Here is a 22,707-nt window from a genome sequence, read left to right as displayed (position 1 = left end):
TAGGTTAGAAACAAAATCTTAAACCTAACATGTAATAATTCAAAAACCTTTTTGATGAATTGATTTTACAGCGTGGAGCTGTTTGATTTTTGTGTTGTGGTTCCTCGATAACAATAAAACTATTTCGTGTCTACAAAGCGTCTAAATAGAACTTGGAAGGGGTTTTATTGAATATCTCAGATTAAGACAAAAATGTTTCTCTTAACTTGTGTAACTACAAATGGAACTGAAAAAATAAGAAATACATTTATTTTTCTGTCAAATAGTTTAATCCCCTCTTAGTTACACATAGATATGTGTGATGATTCTCATTAATTTGCGTGAAAAACGCTTCTTTATTGAGCATGCTGTGTGTGGAGATGAGATGTGCGTGTGCTCCCGTGATGACAGCAGCTGCGGTGTGAACTGGAAGTCCCTCCCCGGAAAAAGCATGGAGGAGATTTCGGAACAAGGCTTCGGTGCCTGCAAGCAGCAGATGATCGGTTTCTAACTGCTGTAGATTGGGCTTACGTCTGCCTTCCTGCACTGAAAAAAAAAAAAAAAAAAAAAGCCGCTCGGAGGAATGGAGGGACGGCAGAATGACGCTCAACAGGCCGATCACTCGAGGTGAGACTGTTTATCAGAGAGGGAAAGCGGATGTTTTAACAGCGAGAGTTGCTGCATACACGACATAATGTGGATGAAGCTGCTCAAAGCGTTTCCTTATATTTACTTATGTTTCCCCAACTGTGTGTATCACTATGAAGCCAAAGTCTCAGTTCACAATCAGTTACATTTTGGTGGATGCTGCACAGATTCGTGTATTCCTCCTCCGCCTCCCGCCTCAAACTCCGCACACTTTGAAAACTTGGGCGTGCCTTTTTGGACGTGTTTCTATTGCCTTGTGGTTTCTGATAAAGGAGATATTCGCGACGCATCACCCAGCTGCCTCTGTTCCCCTTTACGCGAGTAAACCAGAGAGGTTTGTGACCCGGAGAGGAAGCAGAGAGCTGCTTCTTCCTCGTTGATCTCTGACTGGAGATTCTTTGACTCCGCGGCTTGTAAAAGTTTTCACGCTGGAGACACACAAGCACAGTTTGGGCTGTTCAGATTATAAAAGTGGACAAATTTAAGCTGTATCGTATCACCGAGGCTTTGTTTTTTTTTTTATTGAATCAGTGTCATCTACTGACAGACCACCATGGGGCGCCACAGATATGAAAGAAGTCAGACCCCTGACTGCTGGCTGATGCTTAGGAATCACTGCCATGTCAGTTCAAACTCACAAAACACTTTGAAATGAAGTTCAGCAGGTGACAATCCATTGGATTTATATGGCACAGTTTATTGAATGCCTTTTATTCACTACTGTGGCCCTGGACGCATATTGACCCTTTTTTTTTTTTTGACGTCTTCACCTCTGAATTAATTTCCTGTAGACGCAATAACGTTCACTTTGTTTAGTGACATAAGGTCACGGTGACGTAAGGTGAAACGATTTTTTTATTCAACTTTGTAATTAACTTTTTAACAGCATTCATAAACTCATGAGATTATTATTAGTAGTAGTTGTGCTTTGATTTAAAATATATATATATATATATTGATAGTTTATGCTGTGCTGATGTCTTCTGTTTCTGGTTTTAAGGTTATTTAGTTAAGGGCTGGCGCAATGTCAAGGTCCTCACAAGCATAGAACTGTACATGTGTGTATATGGGAAGGGTTGGTGGGTTAAGGCAGGGTGGGGGGTCTGGTATATGACACAAAGATCCTCTTGTGTGTAACTATGGCAGCTCAAACACAAAGTGTAGTGAACAGCCCTTATCTTCATGCCCGGTTCATGTCTCCATGCAAAATACTAATATAATATAAAAACATACGCTTTAACTTTAAGTATATTTAGATTTGAAACATTCGCATCTGGTATTGAAAAAAATCAAAACATTATCAAAGCCAGTCGGTAAAGCTGTCCATGTGGGTGAAAATAAATAGGGTCAGATGTGACATCTGTCCTCCAGAAAGAAACAATGGAGTGTCTGTATAGCTGCTGTCCACATCCAGTGATTGGCCATAACATTATGACCACCTGCTTCATATTCAGTAGGTTCTCATCATGTCCCCAGAGGAGCTCTGACCGGTCAGAGTGTGGACAGAGACGTCTGAGGGAGTCCTGGAGGGTCGTGTGCTGGAGCGTTTGCAACAGATCCTTTGGGCCCCGTTGGCTCTGGGGTGGGGTCTTTGTGGACTGTGGTTGCTTCCCTCAGATCCCTTCAGAGGGGTATCTTGGTAGTTCTGAGTACGGCCGGACACCTCAGCCTCTTTGTTGTGTTCTGTGAGCCCCTCCTAAGCAGTTTTTGCATGGCTGGGGGAGGCCGCTTCTGTGAAGGGGTTCTTTAAGGAAGTATCAAAGTAACATCCATGTGAACACCAGGATACTGGTCACTGTTAAATTGTATGAGCTTAGTTTTTCATGGCTTACGGTTGAATTTGATCTCATGTAGGTTTGGTTAATTGCATTAGAAGTGCTTGTCCTAAAGTAAAGCCCTATAGCCTTTTTCTTGAAAACAAAGAAATTCAGTCAGTAACATCTTCACATCTTCATTTGTAACTTTCTGTGGTTCATTTAAGACCCTGTCCTGTTGGAGGAATATAGAAATTCAGAGACATTCTTTTTCCCTGTCACCAGGCCAAAGTGAGGCTTGAAAAACTTCATTTGAACTCTTATTCTTCTGGACCTGCCACCTTATATGCTGCCATAGAAATCAAATACAACAATGCCACATGTATCTGTAGCTGGTGGTGGTTTAGAGTTACGACAGGTTCAGTCTGGTTGTGGTGACCTGAAGACTTGAAAGTAGGATTTAGAATAAAGGGTTTAGACTCGTAATTAAGTATTCTTCACACTGTTATGCTTATATAAACTGCATGACTCATCTGACTTAATTTATATTATTATATTAGCTCTTACTTATTAACAAACCCAGGCGTCCCTTGTTTCTGATTGTGCTCTGAAATGTATTTTTCCTCTCCTTTATGGCCTCTGCTTCGCTTTGTTGTGTAGCTGAATGACAGGGGTTTGTGGAGGCTTTTGATGTGAGCAGTGAGAGCATAGTAACAGTGTTGGAGGTGGAGTTGGAGGTGGAGGGGTGCGCTTTAAAACCTGCTAATCCTGCTGTCCTCAATCTCTGTCTGTGTCGGAGGAGGCTGCAGGACGGACGCGCTCAGCTCCCCTTCGACCAAAACTTCGTCGGCACATAAAGCAAGAAAAACCCAGCTCAAGGTCGTACATTTTTTTCTTCTTCTACCTTTTCACGCCCGCCGGAGAGCAAAAGGGGCCAACAGCTCAACCTGCGAAGACGCTTCTCTCGCTCGGAGTTAATCTTATTTCCTCAGAGGATTTTAAATAGCCGCCACTCGCGCCGCGATGAGCGCTGCGGAAAACTCAGACACCGACTCCAACAAGCTGGAGTCTGTGATACAGGTTAGGCTCACCTCGTCTCACCTCGTTTATTTCGTGATGTGCTGACTGGCAGCGTGGTGTGACAAATGTAGGTGTTCATTTACAGCATGCGTGCTTGTGCTTGAGGGCAGTTTAGTGTTTCCATTAAGCAGCAGTTGTGGCACAACGTCCACCTGTGGTAAACATTTCATCATCATCATACTTCAGTTCATTATTAGCTGCTGGGATTTTCTGCATATTGAGCTATGTTTCACTTTTTTTTTGTTGTTGTTGGTAGCTGTTGTCAATGTCGTTCATAGTTCTCAGTCTTCATGTTTTATGTGTCAGAGGCTGGAGGAGAGTGTTCTGTCTGAGGAGAAGAGGCTGACGGTCAGGGGCCCTTCACCTGATGCCCCCCCTACATGCCTGCCAGCGCGAGTCAGAGAGATTGTCACAAAGAACCTCAACGAAAGCAGTGAGCGGCCTGTCCTAAACTATGCTGATTTAACATTTTGTCCCTCTCCTTTGCCTAACCGCTGTTTTTGTTTTCTGTGAGCAGCAGGCGCCATGTCCTCGGTCATGTCCCTCCAGGAGGAGAACCGAGTGCTGCAGGAGGAGCTGGCGAGGCTGGAGGACCTGCTGGCACACAGCAGGGCCGACCGAGATGAGCTGGCCATCAAGTACGGTGCAATCAGTGAGAGGGTAAGGAAAATAACTCATTTGACTCTTAATGGTGAAACATAAATAGTATAGTGAGAGTTGGCTTCAGGCTGGAGAAACCACACAGAGAGAGAGAGAGATTAGGAATGAAGTCATCATGATCTATTTAAATGTACTTTATCTAAAAGTCTCTCCAGGTGATCTGGCTGTACAGACATCGAGGGGAATGCTGTGGCACCCTCTCTTTTTTTCATTTTGGGGTTTTCTTGGTCTCTCTTTGTCTGAGATTTGCAAGTCTCCCAGGTGATGGGGGCTGGAATGAATTGAAGTGGAATGTTGCCATGGCGTCTGTTGCCCCTGGTGACTGTAAACAGGGGCTTCAGTGGAGAGGAGGGATGGGGTGGTGGTGGGTGGCCGCCACAACTCATTTCGGGTAGAACATTACCAAAGCAGCCATGTAGGCTGGGATCCAAAAGCAAAAGACAACTCTGCTGAAATGATCTTTTCCATCAGTTAAATTTCTATTAAAAAACACCCGAGGCTGATCAATGGCTGCTCCTTATGCTTGTGATGTCCCACATTCAACAGCCTTTAGAAAGGATTATAATCAGAGTGACACTGGCCTAAAGTCTTTTCTGAAGAACTTAATTCATTAAATAATGTTGAAGGAGACAGCTGATCTCCACACTGGGACACAGCAGCTCTGCTTGAGAGTGACTGAAACCAAATGCGCGTATAATTTCAGCTTAGAAAATATAAACAAGTTTACAGTGATGGGGACTCGTACACAGTATGAGTGCAGCATGAAAGATGAGACTGAAAACTGTTGTTTGAAATCTCCTTGTCCATGGGGACTATGGCTCAGAGTTATTTAGTAAGTATTACCTTCTGGCATTTTCTGCATTTTCTGCATTTATCAGAGATTTAACTGGAATTGGTGGGAACAAATTGGGGAATGACTTGTAACAGTCACACATTGCAGTTCGTAGGCTCAACCTCCTTTGATCTTCAAAGATCTGACCTAGCTGTTGTTTTGAGGGTCGTCAATCAATAGATCTTTTCCACAGCAGTAACCCTCTGCAAATTGTCTCTATGTAAGATTAAATCTTACCCCCTGCTTCTCGTCTTTTGATCACACCTCAGCTGGAGCAGACGCTACGTTTCGAGACAGGCGAGGGCGACCGTGATTCACCAGATTCCCGCAGCCAGGCTCAGCAGAATGTGGACTTGCGCCGGCGGCTGGATGAGGAACAAGCTGCTTACAAGCGTAAACTCACCGCGTACCAGGAGGGGCAGCAGAGGCAGGCGCAACTTGTGCAGAAGTTGCAGGCCAAGGCATGAGTGATTTATTGTGTCTTTAACATGTTGTCAGTGAGGCGTGTGGGTGCGTAACAGTTTTCCTGCGACTGCTTCAGGTGCTTCAGTACAAAAAGAGATGTGGGGATCTGGAGCAGATGCTGCAGGAGAAGTCCTCGGAGTTGGAGAAACGCAGTGTGGGTGTATCATCCCTTTAATTAAATTTCATCTTTTACATCATTTTGCATCAATTTCATCTCCAAACATTACTTTGATATGAAATCTTTTCTTTTAGAGCAACAACGAAACGTCAAACGGTCGGCATCAAGATGAAGCGAACAGCAACCTGGAGGATGCTTTAATCCGTTTGGAAGAAGAACAGCAGAGGTGACACATATTTATACTTCAAACTCTACAGACATCTACATGGATTGATGTGTAGAATCAATGCAAGAGACAAAAACTTTGGGACTGATATAGCTCTGGTTTTCATTTTGTTGTCTGGTTGCGGCCCAAGTTGCTCCGATCAGCCACATTTACTGGGCTTTAGTTGTGTTTAGAGATCATCCTTTTCTACATTGCCTGTTGTGTGTAGATTCAAAAAGGCCTTATCCCTTGAGCTGGAAGCCTACTGGAAGGATTTCTCGGACATTGTTAAGTGGCTTGATAAAATGCTTAATAAAAACATGAATTTCTCTGATAGAATCTCAGGTACAAGGACTGAACTGAAAATTTATGAAAAAAAACAGTCAATGTCCAAAGAAAAACTAGAAAAGAAAAGACCACTGTTAGATATTTTTTTAAGCAAAATATAAACAAAAAACGGATGGCTGAGGACTTTCAGGCAGTAGTGTACTGATTTTAGCAGAAGTCTCCTGTAACATTCGTTAAGTCATGATGGACAAATGTGTCCAGTAGCTAAACCAGGGTGATCATCTTTTTCAATTGGCTAAATTCTGTTGCTGGTGCCCACATTGCAGTGCGACTTGAAACCACCTGTTGTTCAGATATTTGGGGCTGTAGCAGGATTTGATCATGTCTTTGAAATAAATGTGAGGCAATTTCAATTTACACAAAATGTTCTGTTATCGTCTTCCAGCAGAACTCTACTTTAAACATGTTAACATTTCCGCTCTGTTGTGTTTTCAGGAGCAGCAGTTTGTCTGCAGTGAACGCAATGCTGAGAGAGCAGTTGGAGCAGGCGGGTTTGGCCAACGAGGCTCTCAGCCAGGACATCCGCAGGCTCACTGCTGATTGGACAAAAGCCAGAGAGGAGCTGGAACAAAAGGAGTCGGACTGGAGGAGAGAGGAGGAGGTGGGAGGAGGATGCTTGTCAGACAGTGAGGCACTTTAAACAAGAAAATGTGAATTTGCGACAGCTGACTGGCTATTTTGTCTCCCTCCTGCCCAGTCTTTCCACAGCTACTTCACCAGCGAGCACAGCCGACTGCTGACGCTGTGGCGACAAGTGGTCGGGTTCAGGAGGCACATCTGTGAGATGAAGAGCGCCACTGAAAGGTAAACCTCCCAAACGGCACGTTGGTTACAACAAACTCTGCTTGTTCTCATTTCGCCCTTTGTTCCTGTCTGTGTCTCTCCAATCTCAGGGATTTGTCAGATATGCGTAACGAGCTGGCTCGGCTGTCCCACGCCGCACAGGTGTCCTGCTCCGGCCTTTCTGCCACACTGCACGGCCGGGAAGGAGGAGCGGCTCTGGCTCGGGAGCAGGAGAAAGCTCTGAGGGATCAGCTGGAGCAGCAGCTGAGAGATCGAGTGGCAGAGATGATGAACCATCAAGCCAGAACAGATGCAGATAAGAGTGAGCTCAGTGTCAGGTCAGTGAGAGTGTTATTTTTTTCACTGGGAGAGTTGTTACTGATACAGCTGGAAAACGGCTTCAAACTCCTTGATTGTTCAGCTATTGAGCTCCTGCACAGATTTGATGCCAGAAAATCTTTGCTGTCAATTCATCACTATGGAAGACAAAGACATTTTGGACTTTGTATGGCCCCCTGACAAACAGCTGAAAATGTGTATGGGAAAAGTTGAAGATAAGGAGTCAAGCACAGCCTCCAGAGTGACAATGAAATGAATGAAATTAGACACTAACTTCTGTTTCTTAAAGGACGATAGTGGAATCCATATTTTATTTTTGTGAAAAGAAACTGCAGACAAATTTTTGGGTAACCATGAAAATCCCCACAGCACTGATTCACACCTCTAAAAGACGACTCAATTCATCTCCAAAGCAATGATCATCGAGGCCTTCAGGAATTGCAGTATTTAGTCCCCCGTCTATCAAAACGTGATTTACGTTGTAAAGTGGCTGTCAGAATGCAAAAATAAGGGACTAAGTCATCATCCAGGACAACTGAATGCTTTGTCTTTGTCAACTGTCAGGTTGTCGGACATGGCGCGAGACTGTGAGAGACTGAAGGGTCAGATTGAGGAGAGAGACGGAGAAATTTCCACGCTGACAAGGAAGCTTGAGGTGAGAGTCTTGTCAAGAATTCTGTGGTGATTTCTTAGTGTTCAGTTTCATTAATCTTTTTCATGATGCGTTTCTGCCTCATTTTGCTCGTTATACAGATTCTGTATATATATATATATATTGTCTATACTTAATACTCTGCACCAACTACACCAAGTCAAATTCCTTGTAAGTGCAAACCTACTTGGCCATAAACTTGATTGTGATTGTGATTCTTTCCTTCAGGAGCAGAGCGGCAGTGAAGAGACTGACATGCAGCTGATGCGAGCTCACACTGAAACACTGCTGGACACTCTGCGGGACATTGCTCAGGTAGATAACACACTTTTATACGAGTGGAGTTCCCATTTGCATTAGAGACTGCTTCATGTTTATTTTGTTTCACAGACAGTTCTGTCAGATGGGGAGTCGTCATCAGAAGCGGATCAGGACAACTCTGTGGCTCCGCTGCTGGCACTGATTCGTGACTCCTCTTCTCGCCGCTCCTCTTCTCCTCGAAGGTCATCATCCCCCCCCCGAGCCTCCTCGCTGTCTCCTCTCCCTGATGCGGCGCTGTCGGCTCTCTGCTCTGCAGTCACGAGCAAGACTCTCCAGCTGCAGGTGACACGGTGGTTTGTAAACCCCCAGCTGGAAACGGTCGCACAAAAACACAGCGTTCATGAGGGTCACTGTGCTTGTGACAGGCTTTATACATGCAGTTTATGTTTATTACACTCTGGTACACTGGCATATAAACAAAAACATCCAAAGCTTAGATTCAACCAGCTTCTTCCCATTATGTTGGCACATAGATACTCCCAGTTGCATTGAGTCAGGATCCCAAACAGGAAGATTCAAGGTTTTGTTGAGTTGGGAAATTGTCAATGATCTGCGTGAGTGTACGTGTTTTTGATCCTGTGCTGATTTCAGAAAACCCACAACAAATCCAAGCTTTAATGATGTTATAAAATCCTCCTTCTGCAAACCCCCCCTCCCCCCAAAAAACATTTCAGAGAAATCACAGAAAGCCCAGTTTTAGCATGACATTTGTGTCAGTAAAAATCGTAAATGTCAGACAGAACATATTAAATAGATAAATTAAAATTCTGACAGGTTTATCCCACAGATTTAAATTTTTTTTTTATCTTGTTCTACTTATATACTTATAAAAGCATCATCATCATCATCATTCCCTCCAATCATTATGTTTTCAGGATGTTCGAGGTCGCCTGCTCTCCGCCCAGTCATCTGTGCAACACTTACGAAAGCAGCTGTCAGAGTCAGATTTGGCTAAAAGAGACTCAGAACAGCGAAACCAAGCACTGCAGCGAGAGAAGGATGCTGCTCAGAGAGAGCGGGAGACCGCACAGAGAGAGAAGGATCGTCTGAAGCAGGAGAGAGACACGCTGGCCAGGTTTACCAGCATCACTTCTCACAATCTGCTCCTAATCACCTTAACCGGCACGGTCTTTAACCATAACTCCGTGATATACTCCCCACGTGTAGTGAGAAGCTGAACTTGGAGAAGACCGTTCAGGCAGCGGAGAGCAGCCACCAGATGCTACAGATGGACTACGAGAAGCTTCAGCTGGCCGCGGCGTCCGCGCAGCGAGAGCAAGATCACGAGAGGGAGGAGAAGGAGGTCGCCGTCCAGGAGAGAGACCGGGCGAGGGCAGAGACTCAGAGGATGTAAGCAGCTAATTGATAGTGATTAAATGAAGGGGATGTGTACTCTAATCCACAAAGTTTAGTGCAGTCAGCACACCCTACCCATGCCCACAGGAAGCCATGTAAAAGATTTGGATAGACTCCCTGCCGCTGCTGCCTCTCATGATGATGTCAGCTGTTTTAACGTTATATCCTGTAATATCCTCATTCACTCATGAGCATATCTTGAGACTTTTTTAATTACACCGAAGATGCCCTGACAACCTCAACATCGTGGTGATTTTTTTAAATTTTTTTTGTGCTAAATTATACATTCATATTTCCAGAATCAATGGGAACTCTTACACAGAGTGTTTATTAAGAAATTCACTAAGCTGTCTTTCAATAGACTCTTAAATGATGCTTTCTGGACTCTTCTCCCCGCTCATATTAATTATGATTTACGCAATATCCCTCACAAAGTTCTGCCTGATACACACTATGTGAAATTTGTTGCCGTGATACAGACAGAAGCAGTGGGATCAGAGTGAGAATCGAGTCTCAGCTCAGCGCTTAGAGTTGTCTGCGGTGAGGGAGACTCACCAGCAGGGGGAGGTTGAGAGGCAGCTGCTGGAGGGGGAGAGGGCCCAACTGTCTGAAGCGCTTGCTCGGGTGAGAATAGTGCCGCTTGTTCTCTTTTAACCATAATATTGTGAACATTTTGTGTGTTATTTGCTTCCCAAGTCTTAACCCTGATTGTCCCTGCAGGCGGAGAACAGCAACACAGAGCTGTCTCTGCTGCTCAGCAAGCTGCAGTCTGAGGATGCAGCTCTCAGAGACTCTCTGGCAAAGATGGGCAGCATGAATGAGGCCCTGGCCCAGGACAAAGCAGACCTAAACACCTATATCCTCCAGGTCAGGAGATGTCAGAGCCTCTCTAAAAAGTGCACACAGGACACACACTGAACTTGATACAGCCTGATCGCTTTTTGTTGGCTGTGGTGTTTTCACTTGTTCCTCTAGTTGTGTCCCACTGTATCCTCGGTCTCTCTTCACAGCTGTTAGTGTTTTATATATTTTCTTAGTCTAGAACTGCATAGATAATGGTCTTAATAAACGTCTTAATGTTTAACCCACTGAGGGAGATTTACAGACAAAGTTTGAAAGCATGTTTAAAGTTGCAAAAAAGGTCACATCCAAATCCATATTAAAGCCCCCTGAAACCTAGTTAAAAGCATTGCTTCTTTGAAAGCAAGATGTTGATTGACAAAACATGTTGACAGGGTCTCGTGCAAACTCTACTTTCACTCTAACCTTTGTTTCTAAGCTTGAGGAGGACAAGGCCCTCCTGCAGACTCAGAAACGTGACGCAGAGCAGGAGAAGCTCACCATCAGGGATGAGCTGGTCCGGTTGGAGCAGGACCGGCTTCAGCTGGAGTCTGCCCGCATCACGCTGCATCAGTCGGTGCAGGATGCCGAGCTAAGCCGGGTGGGGATGGATGCAGAGCTGCAGAGTCTCAGGGCGGAGAGACTTAAGCTGCAGGAGAAAGTCTCTCAGGTGCAAACCTGATTGCATTACACCATCCTTTAGGGTCCATCTGAGCACATTTAATGTTCAAGTCACGTTGATACTTTTTGTTTTAAGCTTTTTGTGAGTTTTTTTTTTTTTAATCGAAAAGAGAGCATGAATGTTAAGAGCTTGGGTTAGCTTTTTAAAAACTAATTTTGTTTTTTGCTGACAGCTTTGTGGCGAGGTGACCTCTCTTGGTTCAGAGTTAAGTCTCACACGGGGAGAAGGCCAGAGGAACGAGGTGGCCTTGGAGGAGGCCGGCCGCGGTCGGGCAGAACTGGCCCGAGACAAAGCAGCTCTACTGGTCCAGCTGACGGCATCTGAGAGAGAAAACACTGTATTGTCTGAGGAACTGGCTGCTTTCCGGTGTGTGTGGTGTTCACTTTAATACCTCAATACTTACAAACCCATTTTCAGGCACTAAATGAGGATTTACTGTCATAATGTCTAAAGGAGCATCCTGGTCACTCTTGCATTAAAGTTGAAACAGGAATTGAGTAACACGTCACATTTTCTGTCACACATTTTCTGTCACACAACCACAGAGCACTTGTCATGCTAATATGGATTCCCATAACAAAACTACACAACTCTGGTCTCGTGCATCATATTTTTCTCGAAGAACTCACTTTAAATTCAAATATTGCAGTCGTTCTGTGGACTTTCCGTCAGTGTTGGGGACATGTTGGCATGAAGTTGTGAAAAACAGGAACATGAAAGTGAGAAAAACCTGGTTAGGTATCTCATCTCGTCGGTATCTCATGTCTGAAAATACTTTAGGGCATGTGTGTGTATCTTGTGACCTGCAGGTCAGAGCGGGAGTCCTTGGAAACGAGTCTATTCGATGTGCAGCAGCAGCTTGTGCAGTTGGAGTCTCGCAGAGAGCAGCTAGAGACGGAGTCCCAAAACCTGCGCGTCCGATGTGAGACTGCTGCCGGTGAGCCATGAGGAGAAAACCGCTAAAAACAGAAGATCTCATCGTTTTTTTTGGTGTAATGGAAGATAGAGTAAGTCGGTACTATGAGAGAATAAAAACCTGATTTTAGCTGTTTCCCTCTTTTGTTCCTGGATGGGATTTCCAGCTGAGCTGAGACGTGTACGCTCAGATGGCGACAGTGCGTTGGCCCAGGTGGAGAAAGAGAAACAAGCCCTGACTCAGACTCTAAACACCACCCAGCTGGAGTCCCAGCAGGCTTTACGCAAGGCCATCTCTGACCATCAGGAGGAGGTGGAGAGACTGGTGTTGGAGAAGGTTAGAGTTACTTAACGTGCTATTAGTACATCTCTTTCTGCTTTTGAAGTACCTTTTGTTAAAGCCGCTGGCCGTCTTGTCAGTGTATTTGCTCTTTGTCTGCTCTGTTGCTCAGGAAGTGGTGCGGCACAGCTTGCAGATGGAACACGAGGCCGTTCTGAGGAAGCTCAGGCAGGAGATGGAGGATCAGCTCCACAGAGTAAAAAGAGAAAGAGAGGAGCTGCAGGATGAAATGAGGACTCTGCAGCATGATAGAGATCAGGCTCTGCTGCAGGCAGAGACTGAGAAACAGCAGGTATGATTTGCGTCCGTGTGTTGAGAAACGTATGCAGAATCATATCCCGATCTTGTAATAAACAAGGCTGGTCTTACGGGATGGAGCGAGTGTCTTTGTCAGAATTTGTTATTGGGATTATACCCATTTATTTCAGACTTGCTGTTTTTAGATAAGTGGAGTAAACTTTATGTGTAAGGTAGAATTTCTTTTCTCCGAAGGCCCTTTCGCTGAAGGAGGCAGAGAAGACAGTTTTATCTGACAGGGTTTCCAGTCTACAGGCTGAGCTGTCAGCTGTAGCTCTGGAGGCTGAGCGGATGACCAGAGAAGCAGCTCTTTACAAAGAGCAGGAGCAGGTGATGAGAGGCAACATGGAGATTTTGACTTCTTCTTTTGTCGTTGTTTTGAAAGTACAAGGAACACGAAGTAAACTGAGTCCCTGTTTTGTCTTTTCAGATCAGAGTTGGAGCTCTGACCAGCGAGCTGCTGGAGCTTCGCTCTCAGCTGGAAGATGCAGCCTCTGCGCATGAGCGGGATCTTCAGAGTCTACGAGAAACTTGCACCGATCTTCGTTCACGTGCCGATGTTGCTCTCAAAGAGGTAGACGATCCAATGCAAAAGACTACGCAAAAATGATGCAGACAAACCGGTCTAATTTAGTCAGAGACTAGCTACCTGCAACATTTAGACATTCTTGTCCCACTACCTGGGTTTGCCTCCAGTAAAACCCCTTATCTTCATAGATATGACCTAAAACATTCTTAGGCTTTTGGGACACTGGGATGTCGAGGATTTTTCTCACATGAACGTCTCACCTCAAGTTTTTTAATAACCTTTCTGTAGGTTTAAAATCGTCATGCCATGACACATTTTACTGAGCTACAAGCTCAGACTCAAGCTCATAAATAAACCCTCATTTTATTTAAATAAAAAAGGACAAACGCTCATACCAGATGATCATCACATTGATTGAAAACACCCGACTCCTATTTCCCCCTCAAAACGTAGAGGTTTTTTCTACTCACAGATGTTGAATAGTTTTACTCAATAAATAAATGACTAACTGCTTTGTAATTGGGTTATCTTTATCTACTTTTTGAACATGCTTTTCTTTTTTTTCTTTTTTAGATAATTTTTTTCACAGAAGGTATAGAAAATTCAAAAGGGTTGGCAAACTCTCCAGTTCCCCTTATGAGGAACATTCCACATGGGATATACTTTCAGGGAACAGTGATGCCAATAATCACTCGGGATGATGTTTTTGATTGATATCTTTTGCTTTGTGGAATTACGTCATTTTGAAACAAACGTGACTTGTTCCCTCCAGCTGGACGAGTGCAGAGCGTCCCTCTCTGCTGCCGAGGAGAGTCGAGATCAGTTTAGGCGGGATTTGCTGGAGACAGAACGTCGTCTAAACCAAATTCAGGACTCCTCAGAGAACCACAGGAGAGATGGTATGGAGCTGCGTCGCAGTCTCTGCGACGTCACCAAGGAGAGAGAAGCTCTTAACCAGTCCAATGTTCAGCTGAGAGAAACTCTACGCAGCGCTGAAACTGAGAGAATCGGGTAAACACTAGAATAGGAAATTATTCACAGGAAGACAAATGGCGGTATGACGGCAATAGAATGTTTTCTTTCTAACCGTGTGTGTGTGTGTGTGTGTGGGGTGGTTTAAAGTGTGAAACGACAGTGTGAAGAGAAGGAGCAGAGGCTGGCTGTGCTGGAGGAGAATTTGTCATCCACTCAGAGGGAGGTGACAGAGCTGCGTAGCTGTCTGAGAGAAGTCGAAAGGTCGCGACTTGAAGCTCGACGAGAACTGCAGGAGCTCCGCAGACAGGTCAGCCACGTTGCCCCCTCTGTTTCACAACACGTGTTAAACAGGAGCTCTGAGCTTCATGACTTTGCGTTGAAACTTCCCATTAAGTCAGTGGGATATACTGTAAATCACAATGGAAGTTTCAGGATTTTCTCAGATGAGTGATGCTGCAGTGGTTTTTCCTTTCTGGTCCCAGCTGAAGATACTGGATGGGGAGAAAGAGCAGAGGGGGAGGGAGGTGGCAGAACTTCAGACTCGTCTATCGCTGGAGGAGCAAAGGGAGGAAGAGAGAGGGAGAGAGATTTTCACCCTCAAACAGAAGCTCACTGAAGCTGAAACAGTCAGAGACTCCCTCAAGAAAGAGGTGAGAGTGGAGCAGAGCGGCAGGTTTCCATCGCTTATTGTTACTTGTTTGTGTCACAGTTCTTCATGTCCTCCAAAGCTCTCTATGACTCAGAAGCGTCTGGTGGAGTCTGAGACGGGCTGGCGCAGCAGCGAGAGAGAACTGACGGCTCAGCTGCAGGAGGCACGTGGCTGCGAAAAGAAGCTCCAGGACGAAGCGAAAAACCTGTCGCTACGAGCTCAGGCAGCCCAGGACTTGGCTGCTCAGTCCAGCCTGCAGATGAGCGAGGCGCAGGGCCGGCTGGCCGCCACCGAGGCGGAGCTGACCCGAGCCGAGGCCGGAAGGAGGGACCTGGAGTTTCGTCTGAGCAGCCTCCAGTCGGCCCTGACGCGAACGCTTGGCATAGGAGCGAGCGGCAGAGGAGGCAGGGGTAGGAGCCCAGGAGGGAGTTCCACATCACCTGGCAGTGTGTCACGCCACCACAGCGTCTCACCTCTGCGCTCCTCCCTGTCGCCTCCTAAAGGTGAGGATAAAAACGCAGTTCTCTGTAATGTGAGTAATGTTTCTTTGTTTATGTTTGTAATGTTCTCTTGTTCTCTTTTCGTTGATACCATGGCAACAAGTGCTGATTCTCAGGGATGCTCAGCAGGCTTTGTTTGTGTTAGCTGACTTAACAAAACCTAAAATCCAATCAGATAGTTGTTATCACAATGGTAGTTGTACATTTTTTGTGGGCCTGGGCTCTGACATGTTTCCCTGTTCATCTAGCCTTTTCAATGCCTTTGGGTTATTTCTACTGTGACATAACAGGTCTTAAACTTTAGATTCACCACATTTGAAACAGACATCTGAAACAGACTTTGCAGCAAATTGGTGCCAAGAAGTAATAATAACATAAAACATATTTACATCACAAACTGAATGCATGGAGGTAGATGTAAGTTGCACTTCTATATCTTCATTATTCATAGTCTGTCTTGTGAATAGTTAAAAAAAAGATGGCCAAGAGTTCTAACTGTACTGTATAATCTTACAGTGGAACTTAGAAAACATGTCAAATGTTGAAATTGAGACATTTTTCTGTTTCATGAAAAATATGAGCTCATATTAAATTAAAAAAAAAAACGGGGGCCGGGGCAAAGAAAGGCTGGAAAAGTAGGTATATTGTCTCTGTTCTATTAGACTTGCCTCGACTTTGTTTTCCTACTTTTGATGTTTCAACATACTGTTAAAAAGGTAAATGCATAAATAAAAATGTCCCTGCACAAAGTGATGGCACCTCTTTTTCTCTATTTCTTTTTTGCAGAATTTCGAGGAAGCACCCCGGACAACACTCTGGGCTCGGGGGCCGTGTCTCCGGAGAGAGGGGACACGCCGTTACCACTCGCTCAGTCGGAGCTCGACCCCGACACACTGCGGAGCGGTCTCAGAGACTTCCTCCAGGAGCTGCGTGACGCTCAAAGAGAGAGGGTAAAAATAAGAAGGAAAAGAAAATGCAGAACATAGAGAGTCCTAATAATTTGAGGACAATCATTTTTTTGTGGGAATAGCTGAAGTCTTTGTTGAACTGATTTTGCAGGATGACGCTCGATGCCAGCTGGGGTCCCTGCAGCGGGAGCTGGAGGAGCTGAAGGGGGAACGAGACTCTGCTCAGAGTCGCCTCGCTCAGATGCAAAGCGCCTTACAGGAGTACCAAGAAGGTCTAAAAAAATAAATAAATAAATTCCAGGCAAATAAGGGGAGACTTCAGTGTAAAAAGTGAATCCTACTGTCTGTTGGTAATGTTACTGCGTGTGTTTTTAGGGAAGCGTGGGCTGGATGAGCGTCTGAGCACCACTCAGATTCTGCTGCAGCAGCAGGAGGAGGTGGTGAGGAGAGGAGACAGAGAGAGGAGAGCTCTTGCCGACAGGGTGAAGGATTTAGAGCGATCGCTGCAGGTTTCAGAGACGGACAAGAAGCACACTCAGGTACATGCACTCTTGTGCAACGTGTGCACGCGCATACACTGCATGTATTTGTATTATTACTCGCCCAGCAGTGACCACTGATCTGCTACCTCACCATATGGCAGCACTCAACAGTGGAGCCGTATCCAAAGGTGTAAGCTGTCAGGGAAAGTAATAACAACAGATGCCACGCACGCAGTGTCACTGTTCTTGCAGTGTTGTGTGTCAGCTCTCCATATGTCTGTTTATAATGCCAGAACGTCTTCAGTGATGCACCCTCTGGACCACAGGAAGAGCAGACACAAAATGAATCCAAGGCTCAAAGTGTGGATACACATTTTTCTTTACTCTTTGTTTCTGGGACTATTTTGTAAAAGCAAAAATCTCAAGAGCAGTTCCAATAAAGCGGGAGCCTGTATTCAGCTCCGTGTTTTTGTCTTCTTCATGACTCTGTAATCTGTTAAACTCTTGTCTCAATTACAATAGTTATTCAGCTAAAAGCCTGCAGTTAACATGACTGCTGCTCTCTTACTGTCTCTTTAGGATCAGTTAAACAAGCAGCGTGCTGCTGAGATGCGTCTGGAGGCGGAGAGAAGGCGCCTGCGGGAGGCGCTAGAGGCAGCTGAAGCTCGGGCCACAAGGGTGGAGCTGGGTAGGCGCAGTCTGGAGGGGGAGCTGCAGAGACTCAAACTGAGTCTGGGAGACCGAGAGGCTGAGAGTCAGGCCTCCCACGAGCGCCATGACTCTCTGCTCAAACAGGTATGGCATGCTGATATGGGTCTTATGTGACTCTTGGTCAGCTCAACTGCAAAAGAGTTGGCATGCTGTGTAAAATGTATTTAAAAGCAGAATGCGATGATTTGTAAATCTTTTAAACCAAGATTTCATTTACAATGGACCTTAGAAACCATTTGATATTTCATGGGAAAGAAAGACTTTGAAATATTCCATCATCTACAGTACATAATATCCTCAAAAGATTCAGAGAATCTGGAAACATCTCTGTGCACAAGGGGCACAGCTGAAAATCCGTGTTGGATACCCGTGATCTTGGAGCCCTCGGGCAGCACTGCATTAAAAACAGACGTGATTCCTTCATGGAAATCCCTGCTTTGGCTCAGAAACACTTGCAAGAAAGAACTTGCAGAAATGCTGCGGTCTTCTTTTTTTTCTTTTCTTTGCTAAGACAAAAAGGAAAAACTTCAATTCTTTTTGGAAATCATGGACACAGCGTCCTCTTGCCTAAAGAGGAGAAGGAACCGTCTAGATTGTTTTTAGTTTTAGAGCCTGCATGATGGCATGCAAATGCATTAGTGCTGATGGAACCGGCAACTTGCACGTCAATGCTGAAAGGTATGAGCAGCTTTAAGAATCACACATGCTGCATCTATCACAACGTCATTGTTTCGGTGCTGGACTGGCCTGCCTGAAGTCCAGACCTTTCACCCACTGAAAACATTTGGTACATCATGAAACACAAAATGCAACACAGAAGACCCAGGGCTGTTGAGCAGCTTGAATCCTATATCAGACAAAAAATGGGACCGCATTCCTCTCTCGGAGGTCCAGCAGCTGGTCCCCTCAGTTCTCAGACGTTTGCAGATTGATGTTAAAAGAAGAGGGAATGCTACACAGTGGTAAACATGGCCGTGTCCCAGCTTTTTTTGAGACATGTTGCTGCCGTCAAATTCAAGACGAGCTAATATTTTTCATGAACTTGTAAATTGTCTCACTTTTTTAACACTTCATGTGTTTTTTTTTTCTTTTCCATTTTAGAATGAAATATTTGTTTGTGAAATTTGCAAATCATTGCTTTCCGTTTTTATTCCATTTTACACAGCGTCCCAGCTTTTTTTGGAATTGGGGTTGTATTTTCGCCGACCTGGAACAGGTCGTTCTATTCATCAGCTGAAATAAAGTAATGGATATTTTCCAAATTTGACCCAGTATGAGCCTTCCAGACCCCTCAGGTATCTGGATCCGGTCTTTTATCAGTTCCCAGAGTCAGAACCAGACATGGAGAAGCTGCATTTAGCTTCTATGCTCCACATGTCTGGAACAAACTCCCAGAAAGCCTCAGATCCGCTGAAACACTCAGAGTATTTCAGTCCAGGTTGAAGACACACCTATTTTCAGCTGCATTTGAAGAAAGCTCCAAATCTGAAGCTTGAGTTTCAAAACTTAATCACATTTTAACTACTGATTTTATCTATTATTCTTATTTCTTTCTTTTTTGTTTAAAATTTAAATCATGCTTTTTATTTCTACTGTTTTAATGTATCTGTAAAGCACTTTGAATCGCCCTGTAGTTGAATTGTGCTATACAAATAAACTTGCCTTGCCTTAGGACCAAAGTGTAAACCTGTGACACATGCCGCCTGATGACTGAATGAAAGACTACTTTTTTGTCTTTGGGTGGCTGGTTGGTTTTGCTGGCTGTGTCAAACATTGACTGGTTATGTATGTATCTATTATCTATGTAGCTGTAAAGCACTTTGAATTGCCTTGTGTACAAATTGTGCTCTACAAATAAAATTGCCTTGCCTTGTCTAAACTGCAGGTTGCTGAGGGAGAAGCCCGTGTGTCTCTGCTTCAGAGAGAGGTGGAGAGGCTGAGCCAGGCTCTGCTTAGAGCTCAGGAGGGTGAATCTGCAATCAAAGAGAAGACGGCGTGCCTCAGCCAGACCCTTCAGGAAGCGGCGGCTGCTCACAGCAGCACACAGAGTCGTCTGGTTGCTCTGCAGAAGATGCTGAGTTTGGCTGAACAGGACAAGAGGCTTCTGCAGGTGAGTCCGAGGAAAACGAAGGCTGCGTGCGCGTGAGAAGTGAACGGGGGATGTGATGATTATTCTTTCCATTTAGGAACGAGCGGATGAAACTCGAGTATCTTTAGGTGAAGCAAAGAGAAACATGGCCACCCTATCTGAGCGTGCGGAGAGCCTGCAGAGTGAGCTGAACCAGAGTGAGCTGCGGCGAGAAGAGCTTGAGTCCGAGCTCAATAGCGCTCAGGAGGTCAGAGAGACTTTAGACCTTTTACTAAACAGAAAAAGATTGATAAAGGTCAGTTGTTGGAACACTGCAGTCTCTTGTTTGATTCTCTCCGCACTGTTAGGCTCTGCGTCAGCGCTCAGCGAATCTTGTGGAGACTCAGCGCAGTGCCCAGTTAGCTCAGACAGAGCGGACCACTGTGGAGGAGCGCCTGCGCGGCCTGCAGCGAGCGGTCGCCATGCTGGAGACGGAGAAAAAAGATGCTGAGAGGCAGGCTCTGAGGCTGGAGAAGGACAAGAATGCACTGAGAAACACACTGGATAAGGTGAGCGCTGGATCCAATAAATGTGTAAACTGTCCTTTTTTTTTTTTTTTTTTGTAAAATCGGAAATGAATTCCTCATCCTTTTAGGTTGAGCGTCAGAAACTGAAGACTGAGGAAGGCAGCATGCGGCTGTCTGCGGAGAAAGGCCGCTTGGATCGCTCCCTGAACACAGCTGAGCAGGAGCTGCAGGAGGCGCAGCAGCAGATACTGATGCAGCAGGTGAGGACGAGCAGCCGCACACCTGCAGTACTCTCCCTGTTCCCTCAAATACAAACCAACAACGAGCAATTAAACTGCTGCTGAATCCAGGCGACATCTGGCAGCAGAATTAGTTTTCTCCTCTGAGGGTTCAGAGAGAGCAGCCTCAGTGAGAAAAAAACAAGCTCTAACTTCAAACATGAATTCCATCATTTTGGTTTTATAGGCTTGTGTGTTTGAGTTATTCTCTTCAATCATTTTAAAACCTCATAGTTTCCTTTTTTATATTTTTCACACCAGTCAAACGTAAAAGTTTTTGGGAAACTTTGTTTTGTCACTGTCCTAAATCCTAATGTTTTTTTTTTATTTATTTATTTTTTACATTTACAACAGTAATGCCATAAATGAGCAAATGGATAAAGCTGCTGTGGGTTTCAGAGGGATTGTGAAACAGTGATTGAAGCTGTTTATGTTCGGCTGGTGTTGTGTTTCAGACCGCTTCTCTTTGTCAAACTTTTGCCAGGCTGCAGAAACAAAAGTGTTAGTTTCCTCTGACTTGAACAGTTGCCACGAGGTCTTTGGAAAACCAATACAGTAGAAACTGAGTTTTTGCAATTTTTTTGCTGCATCTTTCTTTATCTCTGAAACATGTCATTAGAAGAGAAGTAAATACAGTCTATAGTGATGAAATTATTTCAGACAAAGCCTGAATTTGAAGTTGAGAAAACTTCTTTTAACCCAGCAGCACATTTGGGATTCCTGTTTAGGCCATCACCCATTTGACAAGGGAGAAATGTCCAGAATAATAAAGTCCAAATAGTTCATTTTACACAGAAAATGCATATTTCAGGTGTACATCTGTGAGTACTTTCACAGGGTGCATGATAAGTTAAATCTAATGTTTGGCTTTGTGGGATGTAATGTAGCTATCACCTCCATTTCCTTTTTTATTCTTTAATCGATATTCGGCTTACAGATATGGATTTGTATATATTTATTAGTCTGTGGTGTTACTTGATCAACATTTTCTCTCATGTGGACGGGCCACTTTTCCTCTTCTTCAACTGGTCCCGAGTTGTTTCTGTTGTGCTGGCTACAACTCGTGCACAACTCGACACTTTGAACGAATCACCATCATTTAGATTTTTTTCCGTATACAATAGACTGGCCTCCAGCAAGTTTGGCCTCCAGCTGGACTTTTATCCTTTTCCTCACTTTTACATTCTGGTATCTTCCATCTGTGTGTGTTTGTGTTTCATGAGTAGACTCAGCTGGCTGAGTTGGAGCAGTCACACAGTCTGTGTGAGAGTTTGGTTCGGCAGCGTGACGAGATCCAGCGGGAGGCGGAGAGACTGAGGACCAGCTTTAGGGACGTGGAGCGAACGCTGAGCACCAGAGAGCGCGCTCACCGACACCGAGTGAAAGGCCTCGAAGAGCAGGTGAGCACATCTGGTTGAACCGACAGTCTTTCTCTGGTTTACCTCACCTCTCGGTCCCTGGTGCAGCAGGTTAAGTGAAAAACACTTTTCATCTCAATACAATGCAACTTCTTGCCCAAAGTGTTGACACAGCCCAGAAGTCCCCAAATCATAATCCTGGGCCCACACAGCAACACAAAGGATCCGATGACAACTTTCTGGTTGCAGACACCACAGGAAAACCTGTGAGGTCCCGTGTCCATTCTCCTGATGGGTCAGAGCTGTTTTGGAGGGAGGAAGTGGAACCGTGCCACATTAGAAGGATGGTTTTATTGTTGTGGCTGATCAGTGAATGTTTTCAGACAAACATAAAATCACGATCTGGATTCAGTTAAAGTTACGCTTAATCAAAAGTTTTGACTTCCTGCTTGTTGGGTTTTGTCTTTATTAAAATTTCCATAGATCACTTTTGTTACGAATCGGCTCTATAGAGATAAAAGTGGAATTAACTGATTAAAGAAGTATTTCACTCCAAAAAGCTGTTTTTACTTTACAAACTTTGCAATAAAATCATAGATCATGTCCAGGATTAAAAGTTTTTGCAAGCTTTTGGTTTTTCTGGAAGCCACACGAAGCAGGGTGGACTATGATTCAGTGCACAGAGTTGACAGCATAATGGATGGGGAGCACACTGTAAGATCACAGCAGTCCTTGGTGTCTGTCAGCCATAAAGATCACAGCAATATGCCAAATTACCCAGCTGTGAGGAGCCTCGGCTTTACATTCTCTGGTTCTTACTTAAAAAGACTCCCCTTCGTCATCTTGTTAAACATCATTAGTGCGTTTAAGCCATTTTACTCGTGTAGTTCTGGGCTTTTTTTATTTTTGTCACTGCCGCCCACTTAAAACGTTTAAGCACACACTGCATGAGCGGTGGCGACAAAAGAGATTGTTCTGTTTTCATTGGTTTATTTTATCTTTTCAAATTATCGAAGAGAATAAAAGCATTTTTTGTTCAAATCGAAAGCTTCAAGCATTGTACTGTTACATATTTTACTGTTCCAAACACCCACAACATCATCACTAT

General features: G+C 44.6%; 1 protein-coding gene across 3 annotated transcripts in view; it reads left to right on the top strand.

Moving 5' to 3' along the window:
• Positions 1 to 301: 301 nt before the first annotated feature.
• The window catches only part of crocc (ciliary rootlet coiled-coil, rootletin), a 24,613-nt gene continuing 2,207 nt past the window's right edge, over positions 302 to 22,707 (top strand). The window contains exons 1-37 of one of the 3 annotated variants that reach the window (XM_075461028.1): positions 302 to 606; positions 3,184 to 3,461; positions 3,768 to 3,894; positions 3,979 to 4,121; positions 5,223 to 5,414; positions 5,495 to 5,572; positions 5,671 to 5,762; positions 6,525 to 6,690; positions 6,787 to 6,893; positions 6,983 to 7,210; positions 7,776 to 7,866; positions 8,092 to 8,178; positions 8,254 to 8,466; positions 9,060 to 9,259; positions 9,352 to 9,534; positions 10,020 to 10,164; positions 10,261 to 10,407; positions 10,820 to 11,050; positions 11,235 to 11,428; positions 11,872 to 11,999; positions 12,145 to 12,314; positions 12,430 to 12,609; positions 12,810 to 12,944; positions 13,045 to 13,188; positions 13,916 to 14,154; positions 14,266 to 14,425; positions 14,601 to 14,768; positions 14,847 to 15,270; positions 16,054 to 16,217; positions 16,327 to 16,447; positions 16,551 to 16,714; positions 17,237 to 17,452; positions 19,254 to 19,478; positions 19,555 to 19,704; positions 19,805 to 20,005; positions 20,092 to 20,223; positions 21,468 to 21,641. In XM_075461028.1, the coding sequence (XP_075317143.1) occupies positions 3,405 to 3,461; positions 3,768 to 3,894; positions 3,979 to 4,121; positions 5,223 to 5,414; positions 5,495 to 5,572; positions 5,671 to 5,762; positions 6,525 to 6,690; positions 6,787 to 6,893; positions 6,983 to 7,210; positions 7,776 to 7,866; positions 8,092 to 8,178; positions 8,254 to 8,466; positions 9,060 to 9,259; positions 9,352 to 9,534; positions 10,020 to 10,164; positions 10,261 to 10,407; positions 10,820 to 11,050; positions 11,235 to 11,428; positions 11,872 to 11,999; positions 12,145 to 12,314; positions 12,430 to 12,609; positions 12,810 to 12,944; positions 13,045 to 13,188; positions 13,916 to 14,154; positions 14,266 to 14,425; positions 14,601 to 14,768; positions 14,847 to 15,270; positions 16,054 to 16,217; positions 16,327 to 16,447; positions 16,551 to 16,714; positions 17,237 to 17,452; positions 19,254 to 19,478; positions 19,555 to 19,704; positions 19,805 to 20,005; positions 20,092 to 20,223; positions 21,468 to 21,641 (5,976 nt within the window). In that variant the 5' untranslated portion in view covers positions 302 to 606; positions 3,184 to 3,404. Of the gene's footprint in view, positions 607 to 3,183; positions 3,462 to 3,717; positions 3,895 to 3,978; positions 4,122 to 5,222; positions 5,415 to 5,494; positions 5,573 to 5,670; positions 5,763 to 6,524; positions 6,691 to 6,786; positions 6,894 to 6,982; positions 7,211 to 7,775; positions 7,867 to 8,091; positions 8,179 to 8,253; positions 8,467 to 9,059; positions 9,260 to 9,351; positions 9,535 to 10,019; positions 10,165 to 10,260; positions 10,408 to 10,819; positions 11,051 to 11,234; positions 11,429 to 11,871; positions 12,000 to 12,144; positions 12,315 to 12,429; positions 12,610 to 12,809; positions 12,945 to 13,044; positions 13,189 to 13,915; positions 14,155 to 14,265; positions 14,426 to 14,600; positions 14,769 to 14,846; positions 15,271 to 16,053; positions 16,218 to 16,326; positions 16,448 to 16,550; positions 16,715 to 17,236; positions 17,453 to 19,253; positions 19,479 to 19,554; positions 19,705 to 19,804; positions 20,006 to 20,091; positions 20,224 to 21,467; positions 21,642 to 22,707 lie in introns of those variants that run through there. The other 2 variants (XM_075461030.1, XM_075461029.1) reach the window with 2 other exon arrangements.

Source organism: Odontesthes bonariensis, chromosome 3 (assembly GCF_027942865.1).
Source record: "Odontesthes bonariensis isolate fOdoBon6 chromosome 3, fOdoBon6.hap1, whole genome shotgun sequence".
Taxonomy (NCBI): Eukaryota; Metazoa; Chordata; class Actinopteri; order Atheriniformes; family Atherinopsidae; genus Odontesthes; species Odontesthes bonariensis.
The sequence above is the reverse complement of the archived record's forward strand: the minus strand, read 5'-3'. Positions and strand labels throughout refer to the sequence as shown.